At 44.6% G+C, this 14,637-nt stretch overlaps 1 protein-coding gene across 2 annotated transcripts in view; it reads right to left on the bottom strand.

Moving 5' to 3' along the window:
* Positions 1-14,637, bottom strand: part of SGSM2 (small G protein signaling modulator 2) — a 1,127,811-nt gene that overhangs the window by 234,994 nt on the left and 878,180 nt on the right. For both annotated transcript variants that reach the window (XM_085649947.1, XM_085649948.1), the window contains exon 12: positions 14,269-14,422. In XM_085649947.1, coding sequence (XP_085506073.1) covers positions 14,269-14,422 — 154 coding nt within the window. The remainder of the gene's footprint in view (positions 1-14,268; positions 14,423-14,637) is intronic.

Here is a 14,637-nt window from a genome sequence, read left to right as displayed (position 1 = left end):
AGGGTCAGTATGTTGGCTTTTATATAATATGAGGAGTTGCTGAATCATATAGATTCCAGCTAAACGTTGTTCATCTGTACTGAGGTTGAGAAACGTGTGTGCTACGGTCTCATCACCGTATTTTTCAGGACTAACAATCCAGTGAACGGCTGATCTGGCTAATTCTTGCTCATCTATGGAATCGAGGAGGTGGTAACCTCTTCGTTCTCGTAGTATTTTATCTGCGGCTTGAAACAAATGTTCAGGAGACTTCAGATTTATTACAGGCGTCGGATACGTTCTGCTATTATTTGGACATACAGAGTGTATGGGATCAGAAAAACATCTAGTATTTTCACAGTATCTTCCTTTGCCTACATAGGCTATGGTCTCTGACTGTCTTGCGGAATTCCCTGATTCGGACACTTCATCTTGCTCAAACTCGTCTGTTCCCAATCTCTCTTCATGAATACGCTCTATTTCTTTACGTATTTTTCGGCACATGGCTATTATACAATTTTGCTTATCGTGTCTCCCTTCTGATATATTCTGACTCCATCTTGTAAGAATAAGCATTGCATTCGGGTCTACCCCCGGACGATCTTGATTTCTGATTACACAGTTTATGAGGAAACGTAACAGTTCCCCCTGTATCTCTACTTTCTGGAATTCCATAGCTCTGTTAATACATCCTGGATCTCGTCCTGTTTGAACAAAATGATATATGTTATCCAGATGCGTAGCCATCCCTGGTAACCTTGCTAAATACTCTGCGGCTCGCCTGATACGTAATGATGCCAGGACCATTTCGTCCTCTTTACCAACCACTGGGTCATATCTACAATTTACAAGGAGTTCCTTAAGCGTACGTTCACTTACGAATTTAGGTGTACGTGAATGCGCTGACTCTTGAAAAACAAGTTTATTTATTCTGGGTGGTGTAAAAGTACGGCTAGCACCTCCCGTGGCCCCATCTGGGGCGTCGGGTGTGAATGGGTTCGTCGAACGTGACACAGCAACTATGGGTGTCGATACCCCTGTAGAGTCGACTGCGGAGACAGATGCGGAAACAGATGTGCTTGCCGAAACTTGTATCGGGACTTGCTGTTGCACGGGGACAGATACCTGATCCTGACGTTGAACCCCTCCGCCAGACGGTCTATGTGGTGTGGCGTTAGCATACTCGGGAGCTGCATCGTCTAGATATGAGGAAAGAAAAACATCTTCTGCGGTTCTGGGATGCCCCTTTGGATGTACCTTAATTGGAAATAATGGGGGTGGCAAGTCTTTTGGCACCTCCGTAACAGCCTTAGGCAGTCCTTCGGCTAGAAGGGGATACATACCATTCATAAGAGCATTCCTTTGCCTATTTACTTGTTCTGATTTCACTCGGATACCTTCCTCAATTAATAGATTTTCTTGAACTTTATTTGAACTTTCTTTACTCCTCTCTTCTTGTCTACGTGCTTTTTCTGTTCGTCTATGAGATTCTTTACGCCATAACTCAACAGCGTCTTTCTGTGACTGTCTGACCTTTCTTTTCCATAACTCTTCCTCCACTTTCATGATGCACTCTGCATCCCAGGTTCCCGCTATGGGCCACCTTTGACTTTCCGGTAATCCTTTGGTATAATCTACCCATAGATCAAGAAACAATATGGCATCTAAGCCATGCTTATGGTACATGAAATGTCCTGGAGTGTCTCTAGGAGGAATAGGAACTGCTTCTTCAAGCACCCCTTTTCTGGTAGTAATCTGTCTTAACTTCGAGAAGAGCGGCATATTGACAACTGATCTGATACTTACTCTTGAATTTTCTTAATACGAGAAAAACAATAATGAACAGTGAACAATAAACAGTCATTCATACCACAATATGCAAGACATTTTCTGAATACTTTAAACATTAAACATTAAACATTATAACAATGATCGACAATGATGACAGTCTGCCTAACTAATCACCACGCTGAATTCTTGACAATAACTGAATACTTCGGAATACTTGATATACTGCTAAACAGTACATATACACTGCTAAACAGTGCAGACCGGATTTGTGTACCCAAATCCGTCTTGACCGGCACAACCTATGTGCGCGTCAACACGCCTCCCCGGCGATGGTACTCACCGAGTAGCTCCTTGAAACGGAAGGCCTCAGAGAATGGACAGGACTCGATAACTGCGGACATCGGACCCTCTGGACGTCGGGATTTCGGAAAACCTGGTGGGCCTCTGTATACCTCGGATCTTGCTCTCTCAGCTAGGCTCTGGTCGGGATACTTCGCACTTCTCACCGCCTCGTCTGGGTTGATCGCAGCCTCAGTCGCCCCCGCTTGACCGGAGGGAGCTTACAGGAAATCCTGCTGGTACGCGTTTATGGTCCGTCCAGCTGTGGCAGGAGACCGGGCCTGCAACGCACCGCCGGCGCGTGAGATGAGAAAGTGTCCCTATTCGGGCGCCATTATGTGGTAAATAAAATAAATATTACCGGACTGAATTTCATACGGAATCTTAAAATAAAGTAAATAGCTCAAAATAACAAGAGGCAGAATCCGTGGTATAAGAGGTTTTCTAATGGGCTTTATTCCATTCAAAATGGCCGACTCGAGTCGCGGCCCTCAGGTTCCGTCACCACGAGGGTTCAGGAAGTGAAGTACAATAATTTATTAACAGACATGTATTTTTATAATAAGTACATTACAATGAAACGAATGTAGAAGGCGTAACATTTGATAAGAGAAGTGACAAAACAGTGACATAATCGAAACTAGGCGTAATAAGGAATAAAAGAAACATGATTGGTTAGAATTATCAGACATAGGTGGATCTATAAGATAATACTTGGCATAGATGCGCGCGCGGCAGCATGACGTGTAATTGACGTGCAACTAGGGGGTGAAGGGGACTTGACATTTAGCTCTACATGTGGAGACGAGAAGTCTGGGGGTCAAGTCAACCTAATCCCAAATCATATCTAACATCCTATGTTTAAAGAACTATGTTATCCACAAGGAAGAGACTCTCGGACAGAATCTATTCTATACTGACTGTGTGTGCGTACAAGCGTCTAAGTGTCTATATGAGATGCGAGGGGCAGAAAACTTTCCATGGCAACAGGGCTATGAATCACTTGCAGGAGGACGGAAAGGCTGAGTCCTTTGCTTGTGAGCTAAAGGAAATGTTTACCTAAATCACTGGACAGGAATGCATCGGCTGGAGAGCAAAATAGATAATTCGAAGGTGAAATACAACTTCTTGGCAGACAGGCGAAAACTGGCCGAGGCAGGCACCGTTAGCTGCACAGGGAGTAGGACAAAGTTCATGGATACAGATGCGAGCTCAAGCTGAAGCTGTCAGAGACAGAGAGCAGGGAAAGGCTTGAGGACAGAATCGGGCCTACTTGCCTGAACTGTAAAAATGAAGTAACTTAGCCATATAAAGTCGGTGGCCTTTCATACTTAGAAATCGAATATCCAGCCCATTGATGGCGGATCTGACAGAGAACATGTTGACGGTAGACACACTTATGTTTGCGTCTTAGAAACTGGAACTGGAGGGAACATACATGTACTTGTAACATGTATATAGAACCGTTGGGGTCCAAGATAGGGGACATAACTGATCAGGAAAATCCACATTTCCACACATTCGACGAAAGAAGAAGACTGAAGAATCTCCCTTGTAGCCAAGGAGTGGCTACCCTGTGCAAACAGGCACCATCAAGAGACTACCCTTTGCTTTGCCCACATTCTACGAGGAACCGACTGCAGAGCCTGACCAGAGCCTTGACTTCCAGACTTCTCCGACCCTGATCCACATCTACAGCAGAGCTGAGATCCGTGGAGGCGACGAGCGACGTGGGACCGGCTACCTGGAAAAAGTGGCTAGTAACTTAAAGCGCAGCTTCTGAGGTACCCTCGAAGTTGTGCACCGGGGATTGAGAAGCCCCAACCCCAAGCACCATCTGCACCGAAGATCAGCCCCCCACACTCCACGAGTCCTGCGTGGGGCCCTTCAGCATTTTCCTGCTTGCCGCGTCTGTCCGGTTGCTTGCCCGCTGGCTAGTGGCCTTTGTGACGACGCACCCTGAAATCTTCTGCGCTGGTTTGGCTCCTCCAGACTGGCTCCCGCTTCTCTGCAAAGAAGAAGCACCCCAGACCTTCCTGGTCTGCACCAGAAGCAAGTCCTTCGGTCTTCGTGGGTTCCGCTTGCCAAGGCTTGGTGAGTCCTAGTCCAACTTCGACGCCGCCGACAGCAAGAGCCTTCGTGGGACAGCTCGCCTCCTGGTCCTGGTCGTCCTCGACGCTTCCTGGTCCTCCTGGCTGCAGCGACAAGCTTCACCTTCACCTGCAATCTTCACGACATCGCCTGGTTCCTTCCTGGTTCCACGTGGTCACTGGCTAGTGACCTTGACTCTGTCCCTTCTGCTTGCAGGTTTCTTCTCTTCTTGATCCCAGCCTTGGGATCCACCGGACACTCTTCCCTGACTGCCTGTCAGCATCTTTCTTCAGGCATCCATAGGAGTCGACGACGAAAACGACGCATCTTCACCCCTATGCACCCGCAGCCTGTGGGCTAGGTAACTTGGGTACTCCGGTGCTCATCAGGATAGTGACTATCCTAGTGTCTAGTTTTCAAGTCTCAACTTCCTAGCTACTCCGGAAGTGTCCTAAATCTACCGTTTTCTAAACTGTACTATTGCTATTGACTTTTACGCATTACGCGTGAGTGTTTCCACTCTGCACACGAATCCCGTGGGCCTCCCACTTCCTAACTAACGCTAGTGTAGTGTAGCCCCAGCGATTCCCTAGGCCTCGGCCTATTCTATTTCCGTGACAGTGGTTCTTATACCACTTACTTAGTATATGGTTTGCGTGGCCCCTAGGGCCTAACTGTATTACTTACCTGTGTGACTTAATGTATGCTTAAATAAGACTGTGTTGTACTTACCTCTAATCTCATAAAGAGTGCTGAGGGTTTGACTAGAATAAATACACTTTATTTTATATATATATCTGTTGTGGTGTCCTTTCATTTGGTATTCAAGGGGTTATATATGGTATCACAGCTGGCTTCACATGCCATTCAGAGTTTAGCCTAAGACTGCTCTTGTCCATGCTACCACTAGGATAGCTGGTCTATAAGGTTGACTTTACAACCAATCACCATAAGGGTATTTGGACTGATATAAGGTGTACACTAGAACTAGTGACATCATACATCAGGCCAACTTCTCACAGATCTGCACAAGGATGTAGAAGGATTGGTTCGCATAAAGACAGTAGGAGTAGTTCTGAGAACCATGCCTGCCGAGGCCAACGGGGGGCTATAGAAGTAGATGACAAGGTTGCCTCCGCATCTTCCACAGAAACTCGAGGTACGAGTGGGATTGGGGGAAGAAAAGACGTAGTCAAACAGATCGTACCAGTCCATCAAAAAGGCATTGCCCAGAGATCTTTTGTGGGGATGCCAGCTTGCGTAATCTCGGCATTTCCGGTTCTCTAGTGTGGCAAAGAGATCCAGCTGTGGGCGACCCCATCGTTGAAATATCCTCTCTAGAGTTGGTTGATGCAACTCCCATTCGTGGGTCGATGAGGAGGACCTGCTCAGGGAATCCGCCAGGATATTGGATACCCCCGGTCGATGAACTGCTGCAATCGTGATGCTATGGTTGACAGACCAATCCCAAATCGACTGAGCTATTCGAGACAGTTTCGGAGATTTTGTCCCGCCCTGCTTGTTTATATAGTGCATGCAGGTTGTATAGTCTGTCTGTATCAGGACTGATTCTCCTTGGATTAAAGGATGAAAAGCTTTGAGAGCCAGAAATATATAGCCATGAGTTCCAACCTGTTGAAGTGCCAGGTTTTTTGACATATTGACCATTTTCCTTTTATTGATAAATCCTCCAAATGAGCACCCCATCCTTCCAGAGAGGCGTCTGTTATTGTCATGTCTGGTACCATTGTCAGAAAAGAAATGCCTTCCGTTAGATTTAACGGTTGTGTCCACCACCTTTGCGCCAACCTCATTCGATCTGTGACGTTTACAACATCGTTTAAAGAACCTGTAACCTGGCGTTCTTGGACATCCAGTACTCCTTGGATGGGGCGTGTCTGTAATCTGTAATGAGGGATCAATGCAATGCATGATGACGCCATTTTCAGAAAGGACTTCAATATTCTTACAGAAACGGATCATTTTGATCTGATAAGGGTTACCAGTTGGAGAATTTTTTTTTTTTTTTTTTTTTTGAAGACGGTCTTGGGAGAGAAGTGCCCTTGCTGACACTGTCTAAAGTTGCTCCCAGAAAATCCGTGCGATGAGAAGGCTGTAGATGGGACTTTGTGGTATTTATGGAGAGCCCTAAGGCGCGAAAACACCTCCTGTCAACGATGTGTGTGTTGTAGAAGTTGAACTTTCGATTGTGATTTTAGGAGATAGTCGTCCAGAAATGGAAAGATCTGAACACCCTGGAACATAGGACGCTATCACAGGGGCTAGCACCCTTGTAAACACTCGAGGGGCCGAGCGTAGTCCGAATGGTAATACTTTGAACTGGAAAATCCTCTCGACCCACTCGAAAACGAAGAAATTTCCGATGTTGTCGTAGTATGGAGATATGTAAATATGCATCTTGGAGGTCGATTGTTTCCATGAAATCTCCTGTGAAAATAATCGCAGGATCTCTACAAGCATTCGCCTACGAAAAGATTGTTTCTTTAGATACCTGCTGAGAGCCCTCAGATCTAGAATGGGCTTCCATTCCCCCTTCCTTTTGGTGATAAGGAAGAATCGGGAATAAATCCTTTCCCTCTTTTGAGATCTTGGTACTACTCCTATGGCTCCCTTGTGTTATAGAAATTAAACTTGTTGTAACAGTTCTTTGATATGAGCCGGTGGTAGTCCGGTAGGTGGTGTGGGTGGAAGGAATTCGATGAACTCCAAAGTGTGACCTCTTTCTATAATTTCCAAAACCCAACGGTTTCTTGTATGGAGGACCATTGAAAATAGTACCGATAGATTCGACCTCCAATCTTCTGGGACTGATAGAAGTCATGTCTCTTAGGAGTGTAACCCTTGTAAGAGGATTTTCCTCTGTAAGTCTTGGAAGACTGCTGTCGAGAAGTTTGCTGTTGGTTAGAGGAATATCGGTTTGAACCCTGGTTATAAGGTCGATATTGATTGATTCCTCTTCGAAAATTAGAGGAGGTGCCGCGTCCGCGTGCACCCCGAAAGGGCTGTTTTCAAAATTGCAATGTGCCCAGAGAGCGAGCAGTATCTGTATCTTTCTTTATCGATTGGAGAGCTTCATCCACCTGATCTCCGAATAAAACTTCTTCGTCATATGCCATGGTCTTTGACGGTTCCGGCAGTTGCTCAACTAGTGTTGACATATCCGCCCATACTTGACGGTCCTAACGACCCAGGATGGCTAAAGCATTAGCCGCTCTCACCATGGTGGAAGCCATCGAAGAGAATTTTCACCCTATGGCATCCAAACGACATCCACCACGATCAGGTGGTGCAGTGATCGTAGATGCAGGGTTTCTAGCCCGGCGTTGCGCTGCCTGTGTGACTACAGAATCTGGCTTCGCTTGACCAGTGAGGCACGCTGGTGCTCCTAATGGTGATTTGTACTTTTCCTCCAATCTAGGCACCCGTGCCGGAAGACTATGAGGCCTTCATAATCTTTTTGCCTTCCTCCCCAATAAATTCGATTATAGGGATTGTATGTGTTTGTTTAACAGGCTGATTTTTGAAATCGTACAGGAAATAATCCTTCGTTAATTTGAACGTTAGTGCTGTCCTATCCCTTAACTGGTGGAACTTGCATATCAACAGGTGGTGAGTCACCAGGTAGCACCGGAGAGGGAGATGGTATTTGGGCATGATAGTTATCCCACTCCGCCATACCATCATCATCATCATCAGCATCGCCACCATCATCGAGAATCTCACCATCCTCCCTGTCCTGAGGAATTTCTTCTTCTTTTTCAGTATCATGAGGAGGTACTGTCCGAGTTGAAGAATGTCTCAGCGGTACTGTAGGTATTACCACAGAAAGTATTGGAGCCGGTACCGGTTCCGATATAGTTGTTGGCACAACTGGAGTAAGCGGAACCACAGACACTTGTGGTGATAAAGGAAAAACCGCCGATTATAGTCGTCCAACATGAGTTGCAGAATAGTTATCAGTGACAATGGTAGCGTCGCAGTTTGTCTTCCGTAGGAATTTCTTCCTGATAAAATTGTTCATCACTATTATCTTCCTGGCATCTTATTACTAAATCTAAGGGACTGTGTGCCGTCACAACCGATTCAGCTAAACTTTCTTCTGAATCTTGATCTGAGTCAGTGGTAAAACAATGGTGAAGGAAGGCGGGAATCCTCCACCGATATAACCTCACCCGACATATCTTGTCAAGTACTCGGTGGTAATGGTAATAAAGGAACAGCAGCAAAGGACGAAGTAGTCGCTGTATATGTGGAAGAGATTTGGATTTTTAATGACCTCTGTGCAGAAGTCGTCTTTTTTAAACCCTTATTTTCACCGATGAGACTGCAGTCGACGGGCTCTGAGGCATAGAAGGCTATTGAAGAGATCTTCGTAGACGGAATCGTCGACGGAACCATCGTCGACGGAACCACCATCGAAAGATTCATTGCCGACAGAACCATCGTCGACGGAACCATCGTCGACGGAATCATCGTCGACGGAATCATCGTCGACGGAACCACCGTAGACGGAACCACCGTCGACGGAACCACCGTCGACGGAACCACCGTCGACGGAAACATCGTCGACGGAGCCATCGTCGACGGAGCCATCGTCGACGGAGCCATCGTAGACGGAGCCATCGTAGACGATGAAGCCAATTTTTTTTTGAAAAAACTGGAAAGTTGAAAACCTCACTAGCCTGAGAACTATGTCTCGTGGGCGACACAGCAGTATTCAAAGAAGAAGAAGTGGCATATGTCATAGTCAGAGACATTTTCTTCTTTTTAAGGAAAGGAGTAGATAACTCCTGTACACTACTGCGTTTTGAGGCTGTGTGGGAACGGCCAGAAGTAAAGTTTTCTACCTCAGAAAATTACTTCATCTTTATCCTTCAGTCTCTGGAGCCACAACAAGAGACGGCCTTCCCTGTCTTTCAGAGTTTTTGTAGAAAAATTCTACAGAATTTACATTCACCCACTTCATGGTTAGGGTAAAGACAGTAAATACACTTACTGTGTGGATCTTCTGAAAATAACGTAGCTTTCCACAAAAGAACAAGGTTTAAACAAAGACTTCTTACTTGAAGTCATCCTGAAGAGAAAAAACTGAGCAGAGCTCAGGGAGACTCCCTTTCACACGACGTGCGGTAGAAAATCTGAGGTGAGGAGCTCTGAGGAGAAGGTTCTAGAGAGGAGCTGGCGCCTGATTGGCCGGAGTTCGGACTAACATAATGACAGAGATAGACTGCGAATGTCTTTTTTCTCTTTCCATGTATCTCTATGGAAATTTCATATAGGGACATTCTTGAGGTTATTATATGCTTATATCTCTGTTTTTATATGATTACGTATGTATAGGTATATATATATATATATATATATATATTATCACTGTATATATTGCTATATTATTTACCGTGGGACTCCCACTCCGACGACGGGGAATATTCAAGCATGTAAATCTATGAAAGACACCCCAATACTGGAGAAAATATGTGCTGGGGAGTGTAACGTTGCATATGCACTGTGACAAAGATATGGATCCCAGATTGTAATATGTATGGCATAGCACTGTGCGTTATAACATAGGCAATGAGGAAGGCACGTTAGATGGGGCAATATAACCCGTGCGAAAACAAGTGTGGCATGACATATTCACGGGGTGGTGTTACAGTGCACATGGGCTAGAGAGTGTCATAGCATATGCACTAGCTGGTGGAATACAACACAGAGGTGTGTGGCACTCGGCAGGCAATGGTGGGTGTAACACAGCATTGGACTCTGCCAGGAGCGCGCTGTGACTCTCAAGTGATGTTCGTCCCCTTTCCAGAGAGTAAAATAAAAAGTATTACACATCCGGCAGTGGATGTGTGTTTTATTAACCATGAGGGGGGTTTCTTACATAGTTTTGGTCGAATTTTTGTCGAATCCCCTTTGAATGGCTTGGTGTGCATGTGTATTAAATGTGCCCGTCAATAGCTACCCATGTTTGTATAAATAAACGACAAGGGTGTCTACCGGGATTAGGCACGGTAGGGCATCAGACATGTCAGAGCTTCACTAGTGGTGTAAATACATTCCATGTGGATTCATTGTATGCATAGTCGCCTTTTAATGAATTTCACTCAAATCGTCATGGTGATAGGTACGTACGGTTTGTCCAGCATGTCCTAGGTGTGTCTATAAATATATATTTTTTTAAAATAATAAAAAACAGTGGCCGGCCCTGGGGATTGGGGTAAAAAAATATAATTAGGAGACAGGCCCTGGGGGATGGGGTCATCAGGGCCAATAAATTAGAATAAGAAGGGGAACCACACAGCCCCCCTTCTTAAAAAATTAAAATAAATAAAAGACTGGCATCGTGCCGGAGGCCACCCCCCTCCTTGCAGCACTCTGCAAACGCGCCCCCTGGCGAGTTGTAAGTTGGGGAATTAATTCCTCTTCAATACTGAGGGTCCCTGAGGGCCAACTAGCCCAACAGGCATCTCCAGTATGCACCAGGGAGCTGCGCTGCAGACAGGTGTTCTGAGGCCAAGCCCCTTTTTACACCTCTCTGCAACGCAGCTCTGTGGTGCTTACTGGAGGTACCTAGTGATCTAGTTTGACCCTAGGGACCCTTAGGATTCAAGGGGACTTAATCTCTCAACTTAGAACAGCCACAGGGCGCGTTTACACAGTGGTGAAGGGAGGGGACGGGACCTGAGGTGAAGTGTGCAAACACGCACTATGGCACGTTTTAAATTGGGGATATAATTTCCCTTCAATACTGAGGGCTAACTAGCCCACCAAGTGCTTCCAGTAAGCGCCACTGAGCTGCATTGCAGAGAGGTGGTCCAGGCTGTGCCACTTTTTACACCTCTCTGCAACGCAGCTCTGTGGCACTTACTGGAGGTACCTAGTGGGCTAGTTGGACCCTAGGAACCCTCAGGATTCAAATGAACTTAATCTCCCAACTAAAAACGGACACAGGGCGTGTTTACACAGTGGTGAAGGGAGGGGACGGGGCTTGAGTTAACGTGTGCAAAAACGCCCTGTGGCCTGTTTTAAGAGGTAGTTTTAATCCCCCTGCCCTATTATATACTAGGGGCTTACAGAGGAGGTCATGCTAATCACAGGGGGAGCCCAACGCATAATGTTCCCTAGTGTATGTAGGTGTTTTCACTGTATTCTAAGTGTCTTTTAACATAGCACTGGCTCTAGGACTGGTTAGTCAGACTCAGTTACCACCAGTATCCGTCTGAAAAAGTTGAGGGTACAGGATGATTTTGCAACAAGGATTCTTTCTGATCTTCTTTTTGTTCTTTCTGCACGTTATCCTTCTTCCTGCACTTTTCTTCGTCTTTGAGGACTTCTGTTGCTTCTTTCTGCACTTCTTTTTTTTCTTTCTGTGCATTTTTTCTTCTTTCTTCACATGTCCTATCTCTGTAGGCATAGTTAGAAATTAGCATTTAAAAAACCTTTGAAATTCACAGAAAAAACCATAGGTTTCAGGCACGTTATAGTTAGGAATTAGCATTTAAAAAACCTCAGAAATTCACTGAAAAAACCATAGGTTTCAGGGGTGTTATAGTTAGCTGGACTTTTCACTTGTACAAAACCATTGAAATTCCCCCGTTATAGTTAGTTCAGCTAACTATAACTCGCGCGCCCGCAATGCACTGCTGATGACGTCACATATTACATCACTCATGACATGGTCAGTGACATCACTCATGACATCACTGATGACATCTCAAATGACATCACTGATGACATCACTGATGACATCATCCTTGTGATAGAGTGGCAGACCTCCTCTCACCCTAATATAACCTTTGATACACACATTCAAAAATAGAGACTAAAATTTTCAAAACAATGGACATACCAATACCAGTTACAACAACCTCTTCAGTAATTCTAAGATCCACATACACATCCACTCATTCACCAACAGTCCTATACAGTCACTCATACATGTACTCACTCATCATATGTACTCATACACCTATACATCCTGTTACACAATGCCACTCATCCATAGAGTTACTCACACACATAGTCACTCATGCTAATAAAGAATCAAACATACATTTACTTGCATATACAGTTATACATACACCACCACACTTACTTCTACGGAAACTTACACATACTTAGTCTTTTAAACAATCACTTATAGAAACACATACTTATTCATACAGGAACTCTTTCAATCTCTCACTCTCACATATACTCACTTATATACACCAATAGTCACATATACTAGTTTAAAACATATGTAGTTACTCATAAAGACACTATTGAGACAGTCATTCACTCACTAACACACCCATACACACACTCATCCACCCATACAGTCCTGCACACATGCTGTCTTCAACACATACAAACAGTGAGTCACTCATTCATGCACCTATGCACTACGTAATACCCCCCACCAAACCATGCAGACACTCAGACTGATACTCAAAAAACCAACTAATAACCTATATAGACACCCATGTAGCTACTCACCAACCCATGCAGCCACTTATACACAAAGTGAGAGACTGATACAGATATTTACATATTTAAACATTACTCACTAAGCCATGTATTCACTATGATACACTTAATCAGTCAGTTACACAATCAATTTTTCAAAAACAAATCATCCATTTAGACACTTATATACCCATTTATTCTTCCATCGACCTTGAGATATTCATATATAAAACATATTTAATTTTCAGAAAAACAGACATTCACTGGATGATGTAATCAGTGATGTCATCAGTGATGTCATTTGAGATGTCATCAGTGATGTCATCAGTGATGTCATTGACCATGTCATGAGTGATGTAATATGTGACATCATCAGCAGTGCATTGCGGGCGCGCGAGTTATAGTTAGCTGAACTAACTATAACGGGGGAATTTCAATGGTTTTGTACAAGTGAAAAGTCCAGCTAACTATAACACCCCTGAAACCTATGGTTTTTTCAGTGAATTTATATATATATACATATATATATATATTTCTCACATGTGCCCAGATCTTGAGAACGCACTCCAACGGAGATGATTTCATCCGAAATTTTATTAAACAAAATCGGCACTCCTGCTCCAATTGCTTTGTCCTGACGCGTTTCGAAGCAACGTGCTTCTTAATCATAGGAAAGGAACTGGCAGACCACGGCGCACTCCAACATTCTTCCCCTATTTAACATAATTACCCTCCGGTGGGTCTCACATAGTCCATTGCATGTTGGGAGTTGAAGTTTTCAATCCTTCCCCTTCAGTGGGGTCCGTATTCCAGCAGTTCTTTTGAATATTTGCACAGCCCTCCGGTGGGCCTCGGAGCAAATATTCAACAACTAGAAAGTGAAGGAATTTGGCCCTAGTAATGACAAGTGGCTGATATTAACTCAAGCATTTCACTCATAATGTTTTAGTTTTTGTATGATAGATGCACCAGGTGCAACGGGTTTTGCAGAAGTGGGTCCCATATATTCGCTGTGCCATAGGGTTCAGTCTCTATTGCGCTGATGAGATCCAACAAGTCTGAAACTGGTTTGGGATCGCTTGTGTGTTTCCGTTCAGAGGATAACTGCCCTGACAGTTCCTGCTGGACTGTTCCTATTGGAGCAGACCCAAGTCTGATTGGTACTTTGCCAGTCTCTGTCTCAAGTGGCATAGTGTGCAAAGAAACGATGGACCAGAGTGTGCATTATTACAAGCGGCTCAGATACATGTTTCTTCCATAGCAGTAGCACTCACAGCCACAGCATATGCTATCCTAAACTAGGAAAGAATATATTTTTGTGAGTGACTACCATCTAATTCTTTTCCTTTCATCTAAGTCTGTATATTATCTCATGGAAGGTACTTTCTCTAAGCTCTACAAGGAATGTGGCTTCATTCTCATTATTATATACAGTTTCATTTGTTAGCTCCAGACCATTGCATGATGAAGACCTGTGTTAAAAAGCTTGCTCTCTTCCTTTCCAGGCTAATGAAAGATGAAGTTGGATCATGGTGCACAAGGACGGCCTCCATCCATGTTCCGTCATATTCACAGACATCCCCAGGTGTGGCTTACCTGTCGTGTATACAGCTGCAGCAGCTGGGAGGGTCATAGGGGGAGCTGCCAGTGGAGCAGGACAGGCAGGAGGATCCTTGGCTACAGTATTCCGCGAGCTGCCATGACAGCACGCTGGCACCAAACCCTTGCATTTCAATCATGTCATTGGGGTCTGGAAAGGAAAGAAAGCATTAGTCAGAAGACAAGATGCATGCAGTGATGCTATCAGCTTCCTACCGCAAATCAAAACGCGGGCAATAGAGTCTTTCTATTAGATACTGCTTTGTTGTCTTCTCAACAACAAAGGGGAGCACTGAAACAGTTGAAGAATGCCCAGAATGGTTGTAGGAATTAGAAAATGTACGTGAATCCTTATGAACCAAGGAG

Source organism: Triturus cristatus, chromosome 3_2 (assembly GCF_964204655.1).
Source record: "Triturus cristatus chromosome 3_2, aTriCri1.1, whole genome shotgun sequence".
In the NCBI taxonomy this organism is placed as follows: domain Eukaryota; kingdom Metazoa; phylum Chordata; class Amphibia; order Caudata; family Salamandridae; genus Triturus; species Triturus cristatus.
The sequence above is the reverse complement of the archived record's forward strand: the minus strand, read 5'-3'. Positions and strand labels throughout refer to the sequence as shown.